General features: G+C 47.2%; 1 protein-coding gene across 9 annotated transcripts in view; it reads left to right on the forward strand.

Moving 5' to 3' along the window:
- Positions 1-2590: 2590 nt before the first annotated feature.
- The window catches only part of EPB41L4B (erythrocyte membrane protein band 4.1 like 4B), a 1031490-nt gene continuing 1012678 nt past the window's right edge, over positions 2591-21402 (forward strand). For 2 of the 9 annotated variants that reach the window (XM_073587749.1, XM_073587750.1), the window contains exon 1: positions 2611-3684. In XM_073587749.1, the coding sequence (XP_073443850.1) occupies positions 3397-3684 (288 nt within the window). In that variant the 5' untranslated portion in view covers positions 2611-3396. Of the gene's footprint in view, positions 3685-21402 lie in introns of all 9 variants that reach the window. The other 7 variants (XM_073587745.1, XM_073587746.1, XM_073587753.1 and 4 more) reach the window with 7 other exon arrangements.

Here is a 21402-nt window from a genome sequence, read left to right on the forward strand (position 1 = left end):
TATAGAACAGGCACCAGCTGATGAATACTCCCAGGGCCAGCCCGAGAGATTACGGCGCCCTAGGCGAAACTATTTTGTTGCGCCCCTACTATTCTTGGCAGTAGATGAAAACTTGGGATATAAATTTAGGAGCAAAATAGACCACAACAACAATGATTAATTAACTCTCTCCTAACTCTTTAATCTTCTGAGAAGCTGTATAGGGCAAATATATACAAAGTAATCAATAACACAAAACAAAAACGACCATAGGTAATTAAAATTTTTGTTTCCTTGACTTTTTTTTTTTTAAAAGGATGACACTAAGTCACCGAGATTAATTTGTTTAGCAACTTCAGATTCTATCGAAATTGTTGCCAACCCAACCAACCACTCTTGTGTCATATTTGCCCTTAAATATGTACACTTTTCTTTCCATCCCTAAAACTTTTTGCCTTTTGAAAAGATTTTTTATTTTTTCTATTTTTTCTCTGGCGCCCCCTTTGGGTCGGTGCCCTAGGCGGCCGCCTAGTTCGCCTATACGTTCGGGCCGGCCCTGAATACTCCCATCAGCCCCAGCCTGCTTTCGCTGTTATTAGCGGCAGCAGGTGTAGGCTGAAGGTAGTACTCTCTCATCAGCTGATGTCACTGACTGGAGGTAAACTTTTCACTCCAGGTCACATAATCTTACCGCCCATCAGAGCCGCCGATATTTCTTAAACTGTCATGCAGATGACAGAGTGGGAAACACATGATGTTTGGGTGCCAAACAGTAAAATGGACTTCTTGGAGAGTCAATGTTCTGTGTCCGATCAATAGGTGTTAGACATGGACCTTGAACTTTCTGTACGGGTTCGCCCAGGGTCAGTCTGTCCTGGCGGGGTACCGGTGAATCCCCTGGTGGGCCCTTGCTGAGAGAGAGACATCTTCATCATTCCCTGACAGCTCCTGCATTCAACACAGTGTCCTTCTCCAGCACACCAGGACGCCCTGTGAGGGCGGAGCAACGGCTGCTTCACTCTTCGGCTCCTCTTCTCATTCGATGTGCAGCCTGATCAATACAGGAGGCTCTGCAGACTGCTCTGTGTCTGTTAGCAATGAGGAGGCTCCAGGCGCAGAGCAGCTGCACAGAGACCGCCTGTGGCATAACGTGTAAGAAGCAGTGCTATAAGTGTTGACCTGGGGGTGGAGCTTAGTGGCATTGGGGTGGTGCTTACTACTTAGGGCCCACTACTCTAGTGCAGGATGCATCTTGGTGGAATGGAGTCAGGATCCATGAGGTAAGTAATAATGTGACTTTACTGTTTAGAATGTGTGCTGTGTATATTCTGTACTGTATATTTGTGTACACTGCACTTGTTACATGTGAGCTGCTGGATGAGCGTGCATGGTGCTTGTGGGACCAGGGTCGGTCTGGCCTGGCGGGGTACCGGGGATTCCCCCATGAGCCCTTGGCTGTTGGAAGGAAAGGAAGAAAAGAAAGGAAAAAAAAAAGTCTGCGGTTTTTAGGGGCATGGGCCCTTTAAAAGCGCAGCCCGCGTATGTGCAGGGGCGTGCGCACGCAGCGTTCATTACCTGAACCGCTGCAGCGCACTTCCTGATCGCTACTGGCAAGTGTGCGCCCTCTGTCACCGGCGTATGACGTCACTGTCATGCGCCGCATGCAACGGGCGCACATATTCACCGGCCTCTGCTATGTCGGCAGCCATTTTAGTATGAGCACGCCGACCTGCAGAGGAGGAGGACGCCGCCAGCTAAGGACAATTTTTTTTTTTATTCTTCTCTCTCTCATACAGGGGAAGGGGCCCAGGATGTCTACACATAAGAGGGGGAGGGGTCACAGTTTTCTGCACTTCTGAAAAGGAGGACACCGCTGAACAGAGGCCAGATGGAGTTCACAGTAAGGCTATGTGTGCACGTTGTATATTTGTTTACACAAATTCCTGCAAGGTTTCTGCATCTCTTGGCAGAAAAAAGCAGCGGAAAATACGCACGTTTAAGCGTTTTTGCATGCGTTTTTTGTCCTGTCCACTCAATGGGTCAAAAACACAGGCAAAAACGCAAAAAGAATTGACATGCTGCAGAAAATAAAGTGCTGCAAATATGGACTGAAATTTACTGATCATGTGCACACTTCAGGATTGTCATTGAATTACCTTGCACAAATATTCCATTTTGGACTATTTACGGGTGTAAAAAAAACGCAGCAAATACACATCAAATACGCAATGTGTACACATAGCCTTATTCTTCTGCCTCATAGTGAATAGATCCCTTGGGGGTTTCATCTGAATCATGTCATTAAGAGATTTGTATGGAAACCCCGATTTAAGTGCTCAGTGTAGAGCGCAGGATAAATGTGATCACAAACGTTATGTAAAATGTTCTCAATAAAAGCTTTAACTCAGTCCACAAAAAAAGCCAGCCCTCACTCAGGTCTGTCATCTGTTAACAGAAATACAGGGGGCTTCCACGTTAGTGGTGTTACAAGGGCTCTGTAAAAATGCTATAGTTTTGGTGTCCGCAGCATGTGAATTCTTTTTGCGGATCTGCAGCATTTTTCCCCATTGAGGCACTGAAGTCCGCAACAAATCCGCAGGTGTCAAAACATTTGTAGATTTCATGCGGATTTGGCTGAAAAAATGCAAATAAATCCCCAAGGTGCGCACATAGCCTACCTGCCTAGCTCGGCAATGGCCACAGATTTTCCCTCAGGAGGAGGAAGAAGCGGATATGGGCGCTGTGCGGTTACCCGCTGCTCATCTCCAGGTGTAACATTCATTTAGGAAATCAGAAGCCGCACTCTCACACCTAGGGAACGGCCTCTTGGTCGCACCTTCTGCTTTCAGCCATTATTCTTGTTTTTAACTCTGATTAATTGATGATGAAAAAAGCCATTAGGAGACTCCACGCAAGAAGCCACCGTCAGCCGTGTCCTCCCCAGCCCGCGGCGCTGACAGGGTTAATACACCTGCTGCCTGGTCACCAGAATGGCTGGGAAGTGAGCCAAACTCCGGTGAGGGAGGAGACACTCGGGAGAGGAGGAGGCGCGAAACCAGCCGTGTCATTCCAGTTCTGTGGGAGACGAGGACACAGCCAACAAGTGACCGCGGACAGGAGGAAGTGGCGGGCGGCAGCGGTCCTCGGTGCTGCAGGCTCCCCGGGATGCTGCCATTCCTGCCTGCCGTCCACGCATGAGAACATGTCCGTGGCCGAGTGACGTGACCGTGAAACTTTCCTCACGGCTGTACTGTGAGTGGCGACGCCGTCCTCAGGGGCTGCCACTGCTCGCCGAGCACCGGCCGGGACCCTGCGCTCACCTGCTGCTCACTCACTGGAAAGCTGCCCATTGATTGCTCAGGGCTGAGCTTTGGTATCCAGGAAGAGCAGAAAGGGTTAAAGAGGGAGGAGGGAAGGATGATGCTGCGGTTCCTGCGGAGGACCTTTGGTCGGCGGTCGATGCAGAGGCACGGAGGGAGAAGTGCCGCCATAGTGCACGGTGCCGGTGGCCGGGATGAGAGGGATGCAGGAGCCATGGTGATGAGAGCCCCTGCTGGAGCGCTCTACCCACACCACAGCCCGCTGACGCCCCCAGTGGTCGGTGGAGGAGCCACAGTTCACATCCCTGCGGCCGGGGACAGCAAGGCGGTGCTGACCTGTAAGGTGCTGCTGCTGGACGGCACGGACATCAGCGTGGAGCTGCCGGTAAGTGTCGGCAGTATGGAGGTGTGTGTGACCGCTGCAGGCGGTGCACGGGGTCGGCACAGAGCAGTCAGTGACTGCTGCACAGGTGAGGTACAGGTGAGCAGGGCTCACACGTGGCTGCGCCGTCCGCACTGGCCACTGCCCCAGGGTCATCTGCCGCTTATTGACGTCACTTGTTTTAGACCAAAATGTTGTTGACGTATGACAAATTTGATGCAATATGAAAAAGAGGCATTTTAGTTTTCTTTTAAACATTTTCCAAGAATTCAGTTCAAAAAGTTGGAAATTGATTGAAATGGCGCTTCATTTGTCTCTGTCAGAAAGCTCACTGAGGCCTGCGCCACAGAAATGGCACGTTATAGTGCTGTGCATTTTATGAATCTGTCCGGGCCAGCAAAGACGAAGAATAGAAGACGCCTGAAAAAGTGGTGCAAGTAAAGGCACAAAAAGGAGCAAAGTCCCCGAGGGAAGCGGAGAAACCGCACACAAAGTATGAAAAGCGTCTGTGTGACGGTGGTAGCTCCGTCCCGACCGCGCCGTGTGTGGCTACGGGTAGCTCCGTCCCGACCGCGCCGTGTGTGGCTACGGGTAGCTCCGTCCCGACCGCGCCGTGTGTGGCTACGGGTAGCTCCGTCCCGACCGCGCCGTGTGTGGCTACGGGTAGCTCCGTCCCGACCGCGCCGTGTGTGGCTACGGGTAGCTCCGTCCCGACCGCGCCGTGTGTGGCTACGGGTAGCTCCGTCCCGACCGCGCCGTGTGTGGCTACGGGTAGCTCCGTCCCGACCGCGCCGTGTGTGGCTACGGAGAGCCACAAGGAGCTATAACCAGCTACTGATTCTTTAATGGTTGTGTGTATAATATGTGTATTTGTGAGTGTTTGTATATGTGTGTATATGATGTGTGTATTTATATATTTGTGTATATGATGTGTGTTTATATAATGTGTGTATATGATGTGTGTGTGTGTGTGTGTGTGTGTATTTATATATGTGTGTATATGATGTGTGTGTGTGTATTTATATATGTGTGTATATGATGTGTGTGTGTATTTATATATGTGTGTATATGATGTGTGTGTGTATTTATATATGTGTGTATATGATGTGTGTGTGTGTATTTATATATGTGTGTATATGATGTGTGTGTGTGTGTATTTATATATGTGTGTATATGATGTGTGTGTGTGTGTATTTATATATGTGTGTATATGATGTGTGTGTGTGTGTATTTATATATGTGTGTATATGATGTGTGTGTGTGTGTGTATTTATATATGTGTGTATATGATGTGTGTGTGTGTGTGTATTTATATATGTGTGTATATGATGTGTGTGTGTGTGTGTGTATTTATATATGTGTGTATATGATGTGTGTGTGTGTGTGTATTTATATATGTGTGTATATGATGTGTGTGTGTGTGTGTGTATTTATATATGTGTGTATATGATGTGTGTGTGTGTGTGTGTATTTATATATGTGTGTATATGATGTGTGTGTGTGTGTGTGTATTTATATATGTGTGTATATGATGTGTGTGTGTGTGTGTGTATTTATATATGTGTGTATATGATGTGTGTGTGTGTGTGTATTTATATATGTGTGTATATGATGTGTGTGTGTGTGTGTATTTATATATGTGTGTATATGATGTGTGTGTGTGTGTGTATATGTGTGTATATGATGTGTGTGTGTATTTATATATGTGTGTATATGATGTGTGTGTGTATTTATATATGTGTGTATATGATGTGTGTGTGTGTGTGTATTTATATATGTGTGTATATGATGTGTGTGTGTGTGTGTATTTATATATGTGTGTATATGATGTGTGTGTGTGTGTGTATTTATATATGTGTGTATATGATGTGTGTGTGTGTGTGTATTTATATATGTGTGTATATGATGTGTGTGTGTGTGTGTGTATTTATATATGTGTGTATATGATGTGTGTGTGTGTGTGTATTTATATATGTGTGTATATGATGTGTGTGTGTGTGTGTATTTATATATGTGTGTATATGATGTGTGTGTGTGTGTGTATTTATATATGTGTGTATATGATGTGTGTGTGTGTGTGTATTTATATATGTGTGTATATGATGTGTGTGTGTGTGTGTATTTATATATGTGTGTATATGATGTGTGTGTGTGTGTGTATTTATATATGTGTGTATATGATGTGTGTGTGTGTGTGTATTTATATATGTGTGTATATGATGTGTGTGTGTGTGTGTATTTATATATGTGTGTATATGATGTGTGTGTGTGTGTGTATTTATATATGTGTGTATATGATGTGTGTGTGTGTGTGTATTTATATATGTGTGTATATGATGTGTGTGTGTGTGTGTATTTATATATGTGTGTATATGATGTGTGTGTGTGTGTGTATTTATATATGTGTGTATATGATGTGTGTGTGTGTGTGTATTTATATATGTGTGTATATGATGTGTGTGTGTGTGTGTATTTATATATGTGTGTATATGATGTGTGTGTGTGTGTGTATTTATATATGTGTGTATATGATGTGTGTGTGTGTGTGTATTTATATATGTGTGTATATGATGTGTGTGTGTGTGTGTATTTATATATGTGTGTATATGATGTGTGTGTGTGTGTGTATTTATATATGTGTGTATATGATGTGTGTGTGTGTGTGTATTTATATATGTGTGTATATGATGTGTGTGTGTGTGTATTTATATATGTGTGTATATGATGTGTGTGTGTGTGTATTTATATATGTGTGTATATGATGTGTGTGTGTGTATTTATATATGTGTGTATATGATGTGTGTGTGTGTATTTATATATGTGTGTATATGATGTGTGTGTGTGTATTTATATATGTGTGTATATGATGTGTGTGTGTGTGTGTTTATATATGTGTGTATATGATGTGTGTGTGTGTGTGTTTATATATGTGTGTATATGATGTGTGTGTGTGTGTGTGTATATATGTGTGTATATGATGTGTGTGTGTGTGTGTGTGTGTATTTATATATGTGTGTATATGATGTGTGTGTGTGTGTGTGTGTATTTATATATGTGTGTATATGATGTGTGTGTGTATTTATATATGTGTGTATATGGTGTGTGTGTATTTATTTGTGAGTGCTTGTATATAATGTGTGTGTATATGATGTGTGTATAGGACATGTGTGTGTTTATATAATGTGTATTTGTATATAATGTGTATATGACGTGTATTTGTGTGTGTGGTGTGTGTTTATATAATGTGTATTTGTATATAATATGTGTATATGACGTGTATGTATGTGTGTATTTATATATGTGTATATGGTGTGTGTGTGTGTGTGTGTTTATATGTGTATTTATTTGTGAGTGTTTGTATATAATGTGTGTATATGATGTGTGTTTTATATAATGTGTATTTGTATATAATATGTGTATTGTGTGTATATGACGTGTGTGTATTTGTGTTTATATAATGTGTATTTGTATATAATATATGTGTATATGACGTGTGTGTGTTTGTGTTTATATATGTCTATTTATTTGTGTGTGTTTGTATATAATGTGATTGAATATAATGTTAACACCTACTCAAAATGTGTGACTAAACCAAAATGAATCCAAGAGTAAAAATATATAGTTTTATTGAATAACAATATTAAAAACATGAAAATTAGGGGAAACAGAAAAACATCAAAATACCATAGTACAGAGAAAAAGATCATTATTGGGAAAACTGACCAAAGAACATGATTCAATATAAAGAAAACCCCTTACAAGTAGTTTTTATAAAGTGCGAAGGCTTAATAGACTAAAAAGTTGTCTAGAGGTAAAGTGCATAAAGAGAAGGGATATGATAAATATATACTTTCTCCTTGAGAAAGCCATTGGGCGAAACGTACTTTGGGAGTCACAGGAGCCACGGGTTACTGACCACTGGTATATATAGATTTATTATATCCCTTCTCTTTATGCACTTTACCTCTAGACAGCTTTGAGAGAGATACATAGTTTCTAGGGCCATGTGTTTTATTTACATTTTTGTTATCTGGTTTTCTTTTGTGCTATTTATCTACCTGCATGCATCTATACACTGTCTACATGAATGCCATGTCATTTTTCCGCTAGCTTGTAGCACTATCTTGGACTAATTATTTTGTATTTACCTTGCTGCTACACTTGCTTGTCTGGCATCTGACCAGGATTGCGACTACATATGCCCTTCTTTTTTTTTTTTTTTTTTTATCTTATTCGCTTAGTATTTTTGCTATCTTTGGTATCTGGCTCCCCTTTGTGTAGTCCTAATGTCTTTGTATATATATAAATATATATATTTTTTAATGTTTTAGCATGCTTGTATTGTTGCTGCGTCTGAACATCACACATACTTAGTCATCTTTAACATCTATCTTCATTCTTTACTCACCTAAACACATGAACAGTTGTACTAAGGCCGCGTACCCACGATCCGGAAGTGGCAGCGCTTTGGACACAGCTCTTGTTCGCTGCGTCCAAAGCGCTGCCGTCTATTGAACACAGGTGAATCCGCATGTGTTCTCTGAGCTGTGCTGATTCACCGCGTCCAATACATTGTATGGGTGAAATTCATCTTGCGGAGACTCGCGTCTCCACAAGAGAAATTGACATGCTGCGGTCTGGAATGACGCGCGCATGTCAGTGTCTGCGGGCGTCTGTGCACGCATAGTGGACATGAAATTTCTTGAAATTCCATCCGCTATGCTGTAACAGCTGGCCGCTGCGGGTTTGAGATTGCAAAAGTACGCAGCGTCCAACCCGCACCAACTTCAGATTGTGGACACATGCCCTTATTCTTTGCACACCGATGCGATATGATATACTTTTGCACAATTTGTGTCCCTCACTTTTGGAACCATTTTTTGTCGTTACCTATGTTCTCTAACTACATGTCTGTATATAGTGCATGTGCTCCCTTTTATTTGTAGTATCTTACTCTTTGGTAATTTTTACTTTTTTTGTGGTTCTATTTTTACATATACCGTATATCCAATTAATGTATATCATTGACCTGTTGTTTTTGTTGAAGTGCGGGCACCTGTTTTCTGTGCCACCATCAAACCAAATGACTGTTTTAATGTTTTAAATAAATTTTTTTTTTTTTTTTTTTTTTTTTTTTTTTTTACTTCAGACATCATCTTGCCTCGATCTTGGCTTATGACCACATGCTCATTGTTTCTTCTTTTGGTTGTACTTTGGTTTGAAAAATGAAATTCTCTCAAACCACATACGAATGACGTCTGAGTTTCCTCCATGCGCTGTGCTGTCTCTTTCACTGCCTTTGGTAGGAGAAGCTTTGGAAACTTCCATCGGGGTTTTTTTTGTCATGGATGGCAAATGCGGCCACAAAGCTTAAAAATATATGATAAACCAATTCAGCACACTGAAAAAGGGTCTATTTCTTTGCAGAAATGAATGATCTGGGTAAGGCCTAATTGGCAGAAACCATGTGTAACTTTCCGCATTGCAGCTGTGATACTGGTCTGTGAATTGCACATGATCTTAGTTGGTTGCTTACTGCTATTGAATTTTTGCCTTATTTACACTTGTTTGCACAAACTATATTTGTCTGTTTTGTTTTTATAGCAGTTGTTGTGAAAGCATACAACTGAGGGACGTACTGCATGCAAAATAACATGTTACAAGTTACCTGTCGGCACTAAAATGGGTTCATCCAGAAAATAACTATTTTCATCTCTCTTCCATCTGTATCACATCTGTTTTTATATACATCAGGAGTTAAAAAAAAATAAAAAAATGTCCAGGTCTATATGCTGTTTCTTATGTTAAAAATTGTAGTGTATCCAGTGTAGTACGGATGATGCATATGGCATCCGTGGGTTTTTTTTGTGCACCCTTATACTCGAATACGTGAATCTCATCCGAAAAACTGAAAATAATTATGCAGACTGCATTCTTTTTTTTTTTTTCACCTGCACACTCGGTCCTTGTAAAAAAAAATATGTAAAGGGCCCAATTCAATAACACAGGTAGAGGTACAATATCCCCTGGAGTTGCAGTTAGCTGGGACAGGGTTAACTGAATTGGCCAGCCCAGTTGGGAGGGGGAACTGAATGTAAAGGTAATGTCACACTTAGCGATGCACCAGAGATCCCGACCAGCGATATGACACTGTCAGGATCGCTGGTGCATTGCTAAGTGGTCGCTAGTGAGCTGCCACACAGGCAGATCTCACCAGCGACATCGCAGGGGTCGGGGGTCGCTACTTACCTGTCAGACGAGGCGATCCTGATGTCCTCCACCCGCGTCGCTCTTCAGAGCCACAGGAAGCTGACAACGAGAAACGGTCCAGGATGTTCTCGCGCGATCAGCGATAACCAGCGGGGGAGCCGGTCGGAGGTAAGTATCAGACATAGCGATATCGTTAGCAATATCGCTATAACGTCACAAAACCAGTGACGTTATAGCGATATTGCTAGTGATATCGCTTAGTGTGGCAGGCCCTTTAGTGACAGGCAGGAAGTGTCAGTTTAGTTAATACAAAAAATTTTTTCTTTCCTTTTTAATTTGATTTTCTAGCTTGTCGTGGGACCTTCTAATTCATCTGGAAGCAAAAACATTTCTTCATCACCTCCTGTTATCTATTGTATCATCAAGTTCCTCCACTATATGTTTACATGACCTTATGTATTGTGCCTGCATATATGTCTGAAATTGTATTCTTGATATAGGATCTTTTATATATGACTATATATTATTGCATATTCGTGATCTTTAAGGGGCACATTTCTTGGTACACCCTGGACCTACATTATATCATTTTGTTGTGGAGGTATTTTTCTTTCTATTTTGATAGTACATCTCCGTGGTGATTTAGTGGTTGTGCGCATGCGCGCTGTTTTCCTTGGTGCTGGCGATTGGGGGCGGTGTTTCTTTGCCTCCCCCCGGGCTCCGGGAGGACTACTTCCTCCTTGCGGCCGGGGTGATGTGTGACGCCTTCCCCCTGTATCAGCTGGCGCCTCTGGTCTTCAGTGCGCATGCGCCGTGTAGAACCACGCTGATTGGCTCACTGATTCCCATGTGACCGCGTCACATGGGATATAAGAAGATCCTGCGCCCCACCACACACATACTTCCCTTGAGAAAGCGTGGTCTTTCCACGCGAAACGCGCGTCAGGCTTTCCCCTACCTGGCCCTGGGGTCATCCCGCTCCTGCCTACACCTGGGTAAGATATTGCACCACTTAGGCTGCTCTTATGCGATCGCCATCTATCGGTATCCCATGGTGTTTCTTTGGGCACTATTTTCTGACATGCTAGTCTTTAATTGCACTTGCTGTGTACTTGTTCATACATATACTGCATGTATTTTTTGCTCTAAAAAGGCATTGGGGAGTGGGCATTACCCTGGGTGAGCTGCGTCTACCCCGTGGTGTTGTCATTTTACTTACTGTATTTTTGATATGACGTTTTTCTATATGTTCTAATAAAGATTGTAAGATTTTTTTACCTTATTCACCTGTTGACTCATATTTTCTCTTGCATGCATATCTGTTGGAGTGGGTGTCCCTTTTCTTAGGGGGAACACATTATATCTCCCTTTTTGTAACACATAGGATGTCACTGAGGCATTTGTATCTAATAGTTAATACAAGGGCAGAAGTGCATATGCAGTAGGACTTTTGGCTGCTAGGGACAATGTGAGCCTAATATTCGGGGCAGGGGATTGCCGCAAATACCTTTCTTGTGTGATTCCATCTAATGGCCAAGGGCAGCCTCGAGTTGGATGTCGGGGCCAGGGGCACACTCAGCTTGTGAAGCTACAGGGAAAGATGTACTCAGACAACATGGGGCAGAAGTTATTGCAGTCCAGATATACTGCTAGAGGTGAAGAAGATTACCAAGGGTTAGGAAAGCCACAGAGGGAGATATGCCACCTATCTCGAGAACCAGGGCTTAAGTTGTATCCAGTACCTGTGGGAAAGATGACAGCCTGTTGGGCCTTATCCTTTGTACCTGCAGTCTGTACAGTATTTACAGGCCATTCTCAAAGTAAAAGTTTGATTTTTATTAACCATGTGTCCCCTGGATTATTTTCTGCCCTGTTTCCAGAAGAAGGATTCCTGGAGTCAGAAGAGGCCTGCAGGCCAGAAGTAAGTGGGAAGAATCACATACACAGCAGAACACCAGGACTGGGATACACTTTGTCTGCAGGATGCCAGTGAGTGGGGACCAAATCTCGCCCACCACTACCTCTCTTGGGCATCTTATATTTGTACAGTGCTGGTGAAAAAAAATCTTTACAAGTTGAACGAAACTAAAAATTTTTTACGTTCAACATATCAGAGTCCAGCTTTTATTTTACTAGAGCAGTATGAGAAGTGAAAGGTGAGCTTTGATTGGTTCCTATGGCCAACTAAGCCAGTGTGAGGATGAGTGGACTTCCAAAGGTAGACCTGCTGGACCGTGATAACGAACCTCCTCCGGGCGAGCGGACCAGATGGACCGCCCCCTATACAGGGAGCGTTAGGGGCAGGCCCGAGAGAGACTATCACCACGGCAGCTGGTACCGCGGGACGGAACAAGAGCCCTCAGCGAAGGACAAGGCAGACTGGTGGCAGACAGAGCTGCGACACGGGAACACGGAGAGGGTGGAGACACTGGCAGGGAGACACGGCTGGGACACAGGAACGGGAACACGGGCAGGATACGGAGACACTGGAGAACAGGCACTAGGAGAGGGCACACGGAGGGCCTGAGGGCACAGACAAGGTGACAGGGCTAGCAATAGAGAAGGCAATGAGCGACAGAGGACGTGGGGCCAGAATCACTTGCAATACACAAATGACGGTCAGGCACAGCCCGGAGGAAGAGGCGGCCTGATAAGCAGAGTGCGCAGAGGACTTCCGGGTCAGGAACCTCCAAGCCATAGAGGAGGCGGGGCTGACAGGCGTGGTTGCCTAGCAACGGGGTGCGCGTGTGCCACTGAAGTCAGTGCGCGCGTGCCCCCGACGGATGACAGGAGCCAGGGCGGGCGTGTGCCGGGACGCCGAGAGCCAGTGGGGCTCGGGGGTAGGCGGCGTGATGGACGCAGGCAGCGGCAGAGAGGCAGGAGCTGGAGGCGGCCGAGGCATGACAGTACCCCCCCACGGCTGGAAAGAAACTTAGCCAGGATTTGAGGCGCCTGGATGTTTTCCCGGGGTTCCCAAGATCTCTCCTCAAGGCCAAAACCCTTCCAGTCAACCAGAAAAAAGGTTTTGCCTTTTCGCTTTTTCATGGCGAGGATGTTCTTGACCTCAAAAACATCATCAGAGGAGACCGGGAGAGGCGAAAGAGTGGTAGAAGCATTAAACTGATTGAGGATGACTGGTTTTAGAAGAGAAACGTGGAATGAATTAGGGATACAGAGTGAGGCGGGTAGCCTCAACTTGTAAGAGACATCATTGATGCGTGCCAAGACCTCGAAGGGTCCAATGTACCGGGGACCCAGCTTATGTGAAGGGATCCTTAGGCGGATGAATTTAGAAGAGAGCCAGACTTTATCTCCCAGATGATATAGTGGAGAGTCTAGGCGCCTCTTGTCCGCGTGTCTCTTCATTCTGTCCCGAGCTTGTTCGAGAGCGGTCCTGGTTTCCTGCCAGATCCTGGAGAACCCCCCCCCCCGGACAGAAAATCAGCAGCTGGCACACTAGAGACAGGAGGCACCGGCAAGGGCACACCAGGATGTTGCCAGTGGACGACAAAGAAGGGCGACTTGGATGAAGATTCGCTGGTGTGATTGTTGTATGCGAATTCGGCCCACGGGAGTAAGTCGGTCCAGTCGTCCTGGTGGGCATTAGAGAAATGTCGGTGATAGGTTACCAGAGTCTGGTTAGTTGCGTTCCTCTTGACCATTGGTTTGCGGGTGGTAAGCCGAGGTGAAGTCAAGCATGACGTTCATACTCTTGCAGAGAGCCCTCCAGAGCCGCAAAGTGAATTGGACTCCCCTATCCGAAACAATGTTGAGGGAAGGCCATGAAAGCGAAAAACATAGTGGACGAAAATCTTCGCTAGCTCGGGTGCTGAGGGTAAACCTGGAAGCGGGATGAAATGAGTCATCTTGGAAGACCTGTCCACTACTACGAGGATGACAGTGCAGCCCGAAGACTGAGGCAAATCGGTAATAAAGTCCATAGCTATGTGCTGCCGAGAGAACTGAAAGCGGGTGTAAAAGACCGGAGGGAAGAGTGTCGAGAAACCTTGTTCTTGGCACAAGACAGACAGGAGGCGATGAAGTTACGGACATCTTGGAGAAGGGTCGGCCAACAGTAGTAGCGGGACACAAGGGTAATAGTCTTTTTGAGACCTACATGACCTGCCAGCTTGAAAGCATGACCCCAGCGCAGGACTCGCCTTCTGTTGTTCACGGGAACAAAGGTCTTACCCGGAAGCAGGGAGGTCAAACTGATGGGTGCTAGCGTGATGACCTTGGAAGGGTCCAAGATGTGCGTGGGCTCCTCCTCGGTATCCACCAGCAAAAAGGACCTGGACAGTGCGTCAGCTTTGAGGTTTTTGTTGCCGGGACTGAAGTGGAGCTCAAAATCGAAACGAGCAAAGAATAAAGCCCATCTAGATTGCCGGGGATTAAGTCTCTGTGCCGACTGGATATATGCCAAGTTCTTATGGTCCGTGAAGATCTTAAAAGGATGTACTGCTCCCTCCAGTAGGTACCTCCATTCTTGCAACGCCAGCTTGATGGCCAACAGCTCTGTCACCAATGGAGTAGTTCCGTTCCAAGGAGGAAAAGGTTTTGGAGAAAAAAAAAACGCAGGTGACAAGTCGACCGGTGGCAGACTTCTGGGAAAGTACCACTCTGGTGGCTGAGGCATCTACCTCCAGAATGAAAGGTTTGTTGGCCTCAGGACGGTGTAAGACAGGTGCTGTGGCAAAGGCTTCTTTCAGAGACAAGAAGGCACTCTCTGCCTCTGATGACCAGGCATGAGGATTGGCCCCCTTGTGGATTAGAGAGGAGATGGAACTAGTCAGCGAGGAAAAGTGAGGGATGAACTGTTGATAGTAATTCACGAAGCAGAGAAATCGCTGAATCGCCTTGACACCATGAGGACGCGGCCAATTGAGCACGGCGGACTCTTTCTCCGGGTCCATGCGCAAGCTGGAGTCAGATATTATGTACCCCAGGAACCGAAGAGACGATTGCTCAAAGGCGCACTTTTCAAGCTTGCCATAGAGGCGATTCTCCCTCAGGCGCTGCAGTACTAGACGAACGTTCCTTCGATGGGTAGCCAGGTCAGGCGAGAGAACTAAAATATCGTCCAGGTTTACCACTACACACAAATACAGCAGGTCTCAGAAAATATCATTCACAAATTCCTGGAACACTGCGGGGGCGTTGCACAAGCCAAAGGGCATCACCAGGTACTCGTAGTGGCCGTCCCGGGTGTTGAACGCGGTCTTCCATTCATCACCGGAACGGATACGGATAAGATTGTAGGCTCCACGGACGTCCAGTTTGGTAAAGATTCGTGCTCCCCGCAGCCGGTCGAACAACTCTGGAATGAGAGGGAGCGGATACTTGTTCTTTACCGTAATAGCGTTGAGACCCCGGTAGTTGATGCAGGGGCGAAGAGACCCGTCCTTCTTCTTGACAAAGAACCCCGCACCTGCGGGTGACGAAGACTTCAGAATAAAACCCTTGGTCAGATTTTCCTGGACATACTCGGTCATAGCTTAGGACTAGAGCGGATTTAACGGGTAAATACGGCCTCTGGGCGGAGTGGAGCCTGGAAGGAGATCAATCGTGCAATCATACGGACGATGTGGGGGCAGACTCTCAGCTTCTTTTTTTATTGAAGACGTCAGCGAAGGACCAGTGAGGTGGAGGTAAATCTGCAGGTACCAAGGCGGAGGGAGGAGATTTTAACAGCTGAACGGAAAGCAGGCACTTGGTTTGGCACAATTGACCCCAGCATAGGATGTCACCAGATCGCCAATCAAGGATGGGTTCATGGATTCTCAACCATGGAAGACATAATAATGTTTGAGACAACGAGGGGAGCACGTAGAAGGCTATGTTCTCCCGATGCAAGGCTCCAATCTGTAGCTCCACCTCTTTTGTGACCTGGGTGACAATCTCCCGCAAAGGCTTGCCGTAACCAAAGCTATCCGCCGAGGAGTCTCCAAGGATCTGACAGGAATCCGTAGTCTTTTGACCGCCTCGAGCTGAATGAAGTTCCCTGCTGCCCCAGAATCAATGTAGGCGACCTCCGAGAAGCAACAAGAGCCCAGATTCAATAAAACAGAGAGGTTAAGGGTAGAGAGGTATCAGTGGCACTTATGGAGGCCTTTCTTACCTGACCTAGGCGGAGGCATTTCCCGGCCTCTCCGGACAGGAACGTAGCAGGTGGGCGGCGCTGCCACAGTAGAAGCAGAGACCCTGAACGACTCTGTGACACTGCTCTGCAGGCTTGAGGCGGTCTACCTGCATGGGTTCAGGGGCTGAGGAGGCAGAAGCGAGTCACGGATGGGACGGACTGCGTGTGACCAAGGATAGATGGGAAGATCTCTCCCGGGCGGCTTTACGGGAGCGTTCCTGGAAACACAAGTCAATGCGTGTTTCCAGGGAAATTAGGTCCTCTAAAGACGTTGGCGTGTCCTGACCTGCCAGCTCGTCCTTGATCCGGGAAGACAAAGTGTGGCAAAAAGCTCCCACCAAGGCCTCATATCGTGATCCCAGTGCAGGTTTTGACCTGCACGTCAGGGGTTAATGTCTTGAGCTCAGAGCAGGCTTTGACCTGCACACCTGGGGTTAATTATTGTGGCCTCTCTTTGGTTCAGGCAGAGCTTTTTATTGCCCTGAGATACTCACTCCAATCCCTGTCAGTTATACTTTCGCCCTTGGCATTGTGTGGTGACCCCTGAGTGTTTGTGTGCTGTGTTCTGGTTGCTTGAGTCTCTGTGTATGACTCGGTCTGTTCTCTGGATATTGCTTTGGATTCTCCTTGGTACCTTCTATGTCTGTTTGGTTTTGACTTCTGCTTGGCCCTGACTATCCGTTCTGTCTCATCCCTGGTACTTTACTGATATCTCTGTGTATGACCTCCGTTTTGCCTGACTGAGTATTTCTGTATAGTGTCCTGCCATCTCTGAAAGCAGGACGCTAAGCCCTGCCCCCTTGCAGTCAAATGACCATAGGTCCTGTGACTGCTTGCTAAACTTCAGCATCCACAGGTCCTGTGTATCTGTACTTTCCGTATTGTGAGCTCATCTGTTCATTCACCTTTTGTGTCCGAGGATCTCCCTCTTCTGGTGAAGGAAGGTAGTGAGGCTGATTTAGATGAAAGAAACCAAACACCTGATCAGGTAGATGGTGACTGGGTAACGGGAACTTCAGACTGGATATAAGGCAGCTGACGCCCTTCTGAGTTGCTGGTGATTTCTCTGCTGGATTCTTGGAGACCAGTCTGTTTCCTGCTTCCCAAAGATATGTTTTTGCTCTGCTATTGAACTTAGTTTTGGTTTTGTTTACTTTGTTTTTTGGAGTTCAGCCATCCCCGGCCGGGGGTGTGCTGGATTCTTTTTCCTTGATCAGTGTTCTCTTTTGCTCTGCTTCCAGAATATTCTGAGTGCTGATATAGGGTTTGAAGTCTAGTGACTTCAGGGTCCTTTTTGCTTATCAGTTGTGTTGGTAATATTTTTAGCAGGGTTTTCCTGGATTGCAGACAGCAGCTTTTCTGTCCTGTCCTTTTTAGTTAGCTTGGGCCCCATTGTTTGCTCAACCTATCTTTCTATCTGTTAGTGTTTTCATCTTGCTTCACCACCATTATATATTGGGGGCTGCCTATTGCTTTGGGGTCTGCTCTGGGGCAGTCAGTTTTTCCCTTTTCTCTCTTTAGGCTTATGTAGCTCTCCGGCTGTGACGAGGTGTCTAGGATCACCGTAGGAACACTCCACGGCTACTGCTAGTTGTGTGATAGGATTAGGGGTCTGCAATCCGCTAGTTTCCAACCTCTCTGATTTTCTGGGCTGAGCTTGTGTTTTGTTTTTTCCTCCTCGGTGACTCAGTCATAACATTTCCGGCTGTACCTGACCCCGGGCCCCCCTCCAGTGGGGGTGAGTCCCTGCTCAGTGGAGGCTGCATGCCGGCGCTGACAGGATCCTGACACCTCATTATTCCATCCCAACTCGGAGGACGGTACGGAAGCGAATGGCTTACTGGACAACCAAGAGAGTGCCCTGATGGAGATTAAAAAGGGACTCGGTGGTAGAGGCCACGCGTCCGGGCTTGTCAAAGACTTTGTGAAAAGCCTCAAGAAAATTGGTGAGCTGGGAGACCAGAGGGTCGTCTCGCTCCCAAAGGGGGTTCACCCAGGCCAGAGCTTCGCCCTCCAGGTGGGACACAACAAAGGCCACCTTAGCTCGATCGGTGGGATATTGTGGCAGTAATTCAAACTGCAATTGGCACTGATTGAGGAATCCCTGACATAATTTGGGATCTCCGCTATACCGTGGAGGTCTGGCCAGGCGGGGTGGTGGGTGTGGCGCAGGAGACTGGACAGGAATTGAGGCGGCGGACTGCAGGGATAAAAGATGTTTATCCACGGAAGCCATGTAATTTAGGAAGTGGGCCTGGGTGTCGCGTTGTTGGGCCAGTTCCTGCTAGAGACTAGCCAGCTGGGACGCGTTCCCTGGATCCGTGGGTTGTAACGCAGAAATACGGGACTCCATGGACTTGAGAAAAGCCATGATCCGGGTTTGGTTCTCCCGTAGGAACAGCAGTTCCTTCTGGGCGGGGGCAGAGCTACCAGCGGAGTCCATGGCCTGACCGTACTGTGAGGATGAGTGGACCTCCAAGGGTGGACCCGCTGGACCGTGATAACGAACCTCCCCCGGGCGAGCGGACCAGGTGGACTGCCCCCTATACAGGGAGCGTTAGGGGCAGGCCCGAGAGAGACTATCACCACGGCAGCTGGTACCGCGGGACGGAACAAGAGCCCTCAGCGAAGGACAAGGCAGACTGGTGGCAGACAGAGCTGCGACACGTGAACATGGAGAGGGTGGAGACACGGCTGGGACAAAGGAACGGGAACACGGGCAGGATACGGAGATACTGGAGAGCAGGCACTAGGAGAGAGCACACGGAGGGCGTGAGGGGACAGACAAGGCGACAGGGCTAGCAATAGAGAAGGCAATGAGCGACAGAGGACGTGGGCCAGAATCACTTGTAATACACAAATGATGGTCAGGCACAGCCCGGAGGAAGAGGCGGCCTGATAAGCAGAGTGCGCAGAGGACTTCCGGGTCAGGAACCTCCAAGCCATGGAGCAGGCTGGAGAGGAGGCAGGGCTGATAGGCGTGGTTTCCTAGCAACGGGTTGCGCGTGTGCCACTGAACTTAGTGCGCGCGCGCCCCCGACGGATGACAGGAGCAGGAGCCAGGTTGGGCGCCGCGCCGGGATGCCGAGAGCCGGTGAGTGCGGGGGGGGGGGGGGCAGCGCGATGGAGGCAGGAGCTGGAGGGGGGGGCAGCGCGATGGAGGCAGGAGATGGAGGCGGCGCGGCATGACAGCCAGGTTTGCTATTGGACAGTTCTTGATTATCTCCTCCATTGTGTGCACTATTAAGAAGTGAAGTAATGATGCAGATTTTACTTGTAAAGTTTTCTTTTTTTTTTTTCCAGCATTGAATAATACTCAGCTGAACAAATTCTTACACTTCACTTCTTTTATACCTCTGTATACCTCTGCTCTTTCTGGGATTGTTGGTCCTGCCAGTGACTGGCAGCCTTCCTTGTTATAACCGTGCTAGCAGACATAGCTGTCATCTGATAGGACCGCCAACTGGACTGGAAAAGCAGGAGATTAAATGATTGTATATATTTAATTTTACAGAACAATATACAGGTATACAGTGCAGGGTGCAGATAGGTTACAATTACTGTGTTATGTAGCATGTGACCACAGGGAGGTGCTGATGGGCCTCATGTCAGTAGAAGAGCGGAGTCCAAAATGAGGAGCTCCCTATTATCTTCTAGGTAGGCTGCTCCCTCCCACACGCTGTGCCCACCCCTGGGCTGGGCCGGCTCCCTTCTCCCATATCTGAAAGTATGATTTTACTCTTCACCACGACAGCACCCACTGGAGGTAGCGGATCCACCCCATAGGAACAGGAAACCTACAGAGAGATAAGAGGGGGCAGTCCGCCTCTCCTCCTCAGTTGTGGTTTCCTGTTCCTAGGGGAACCCCAGGAAGAATCCTGCTAGAGCACATACCTGGGCCAACGCACGCCACCTGTGCGGTATCGAGAGGAACGGCCGGGGCTGCGGTCCAGAGGCAGCGTCAGGGGAGGTTCCATTAGATGGCTCCCCCCTCGTCTGAAAAGGAGCCACAGCTATGACCGGGTCCGGGGAGGGCTGCCCGGTCTCCCTCTTTGGAGCACCCCGGCGGCTGACATGGAGCTCGGGGCGGCGCCAATCTCTGCGGCGGCTCAAGGAACATCGGGAGCCGCCGCATACTGGTAAGAGCGCCAGTGGCGCGGGGACCAGCGCTGCGGTCGGTGGCTTTCCGGCCTGGGGACGCCCGCGCATGCGCCGACCGGGTGGATTCTCCGACCTCGGAAGTAATGGGTGAACTTCTGGGGTAGATGTGCTGGAGGTACAGCGGTGGCGCCACTGCGCAGGCACGAGGCCTAACTCGGGAATACAGGAACTTCCAGGTCAGGTGAAGAGAAGGAAAAAAAAAAAAGAGGGCTATTTAGATCCGCGGTGGAAAATGTCATCCCCAGGAGAAGTGCATCCTCCAACAGGGGACTTGACAGGGGCCGGCACCTCCCGAGACCGCTTCGGCAGGGGGTTCACGGATAATGCTCGCTGAAGTGAGTAAGGCCGGGGTCACACTGGCGAGGAATACGGCCGAGTGAGAGGCGCTAAAAGCACGCATTAGACACGGACAAATGATTCTCTATGGGGTCCCTCGCACCAGGCGTATATTTCTTATCCGTATTCTACGCTCCGTGCCAATCGCAGCATGCTGCGATTGTCAGTGTACTACGCCCGTAGTACGCCAATGCAAGTCTATGGGTGCGCAAAAAATGCGCATTACACACGGACCACACATGTGACTTGCGAGAAATACGCACCCGGTGTCTTTTACCAAAGCCGGCAATTCAGTGCGCTATACAGTAAACTCACACTGACAGTTATAATAAAGAAACCAAAGAATAGATACATACACATAGAATACATTAATAAAAATATATATATATATATATATATATATATGCATTCTATGTGTGTATATCTGTTCTTTGGTTTCTGTTTAGAAACCCTGTCATAGGTCTCCATTATATGTCCATTTTGCAAGCCTGCGAGAAAATCTCGCCATACGGATTACATACGGATGCTTACATGCGCAAAATACGCGACCACACCTTGATTACGGATGACATACGGATCACTGTTTAGGGGCCATTCATTCGTATTACGCATGTAAAATACTGACCGTATTTTGCGTCGGTTAGTGTGACCCCGGCCTAATACCGGCAATTAAGGCCCTGATAAAGAGGGAATGGGAGAAACAAGATCAGAGAAGTTTCCTCCCATCAGCCTCCAAAAGAAAATACCCATTTACTGACAATGAGCTAATAAAATGGACAAAAATTCCCAAGGTTGACGCTGCTGTAGCCTCCACCTCTAAGCAGTCTACTCTTCCGGTAGAGGATGCAGGCCACCTGTCCGACCCATTAGACCGC

This window comes from Dendrobates tinctorius, unplaced genomic scaffold (assembly GCF_039654945.1).
Source record: "Dendrobates tinctorius isolate UK_male_01 unplaced genomic scaffold, ASM3965494v1 ptg000102l, whole genome shotgun sequence".
Taxonomy (NCBI): domain Eukaryota; kingdom Metazoa; phylum Chordata; class Amphibia; order Anura; family Dendrobatidae; genus Dendrobates; species Dendrobates tinctorius.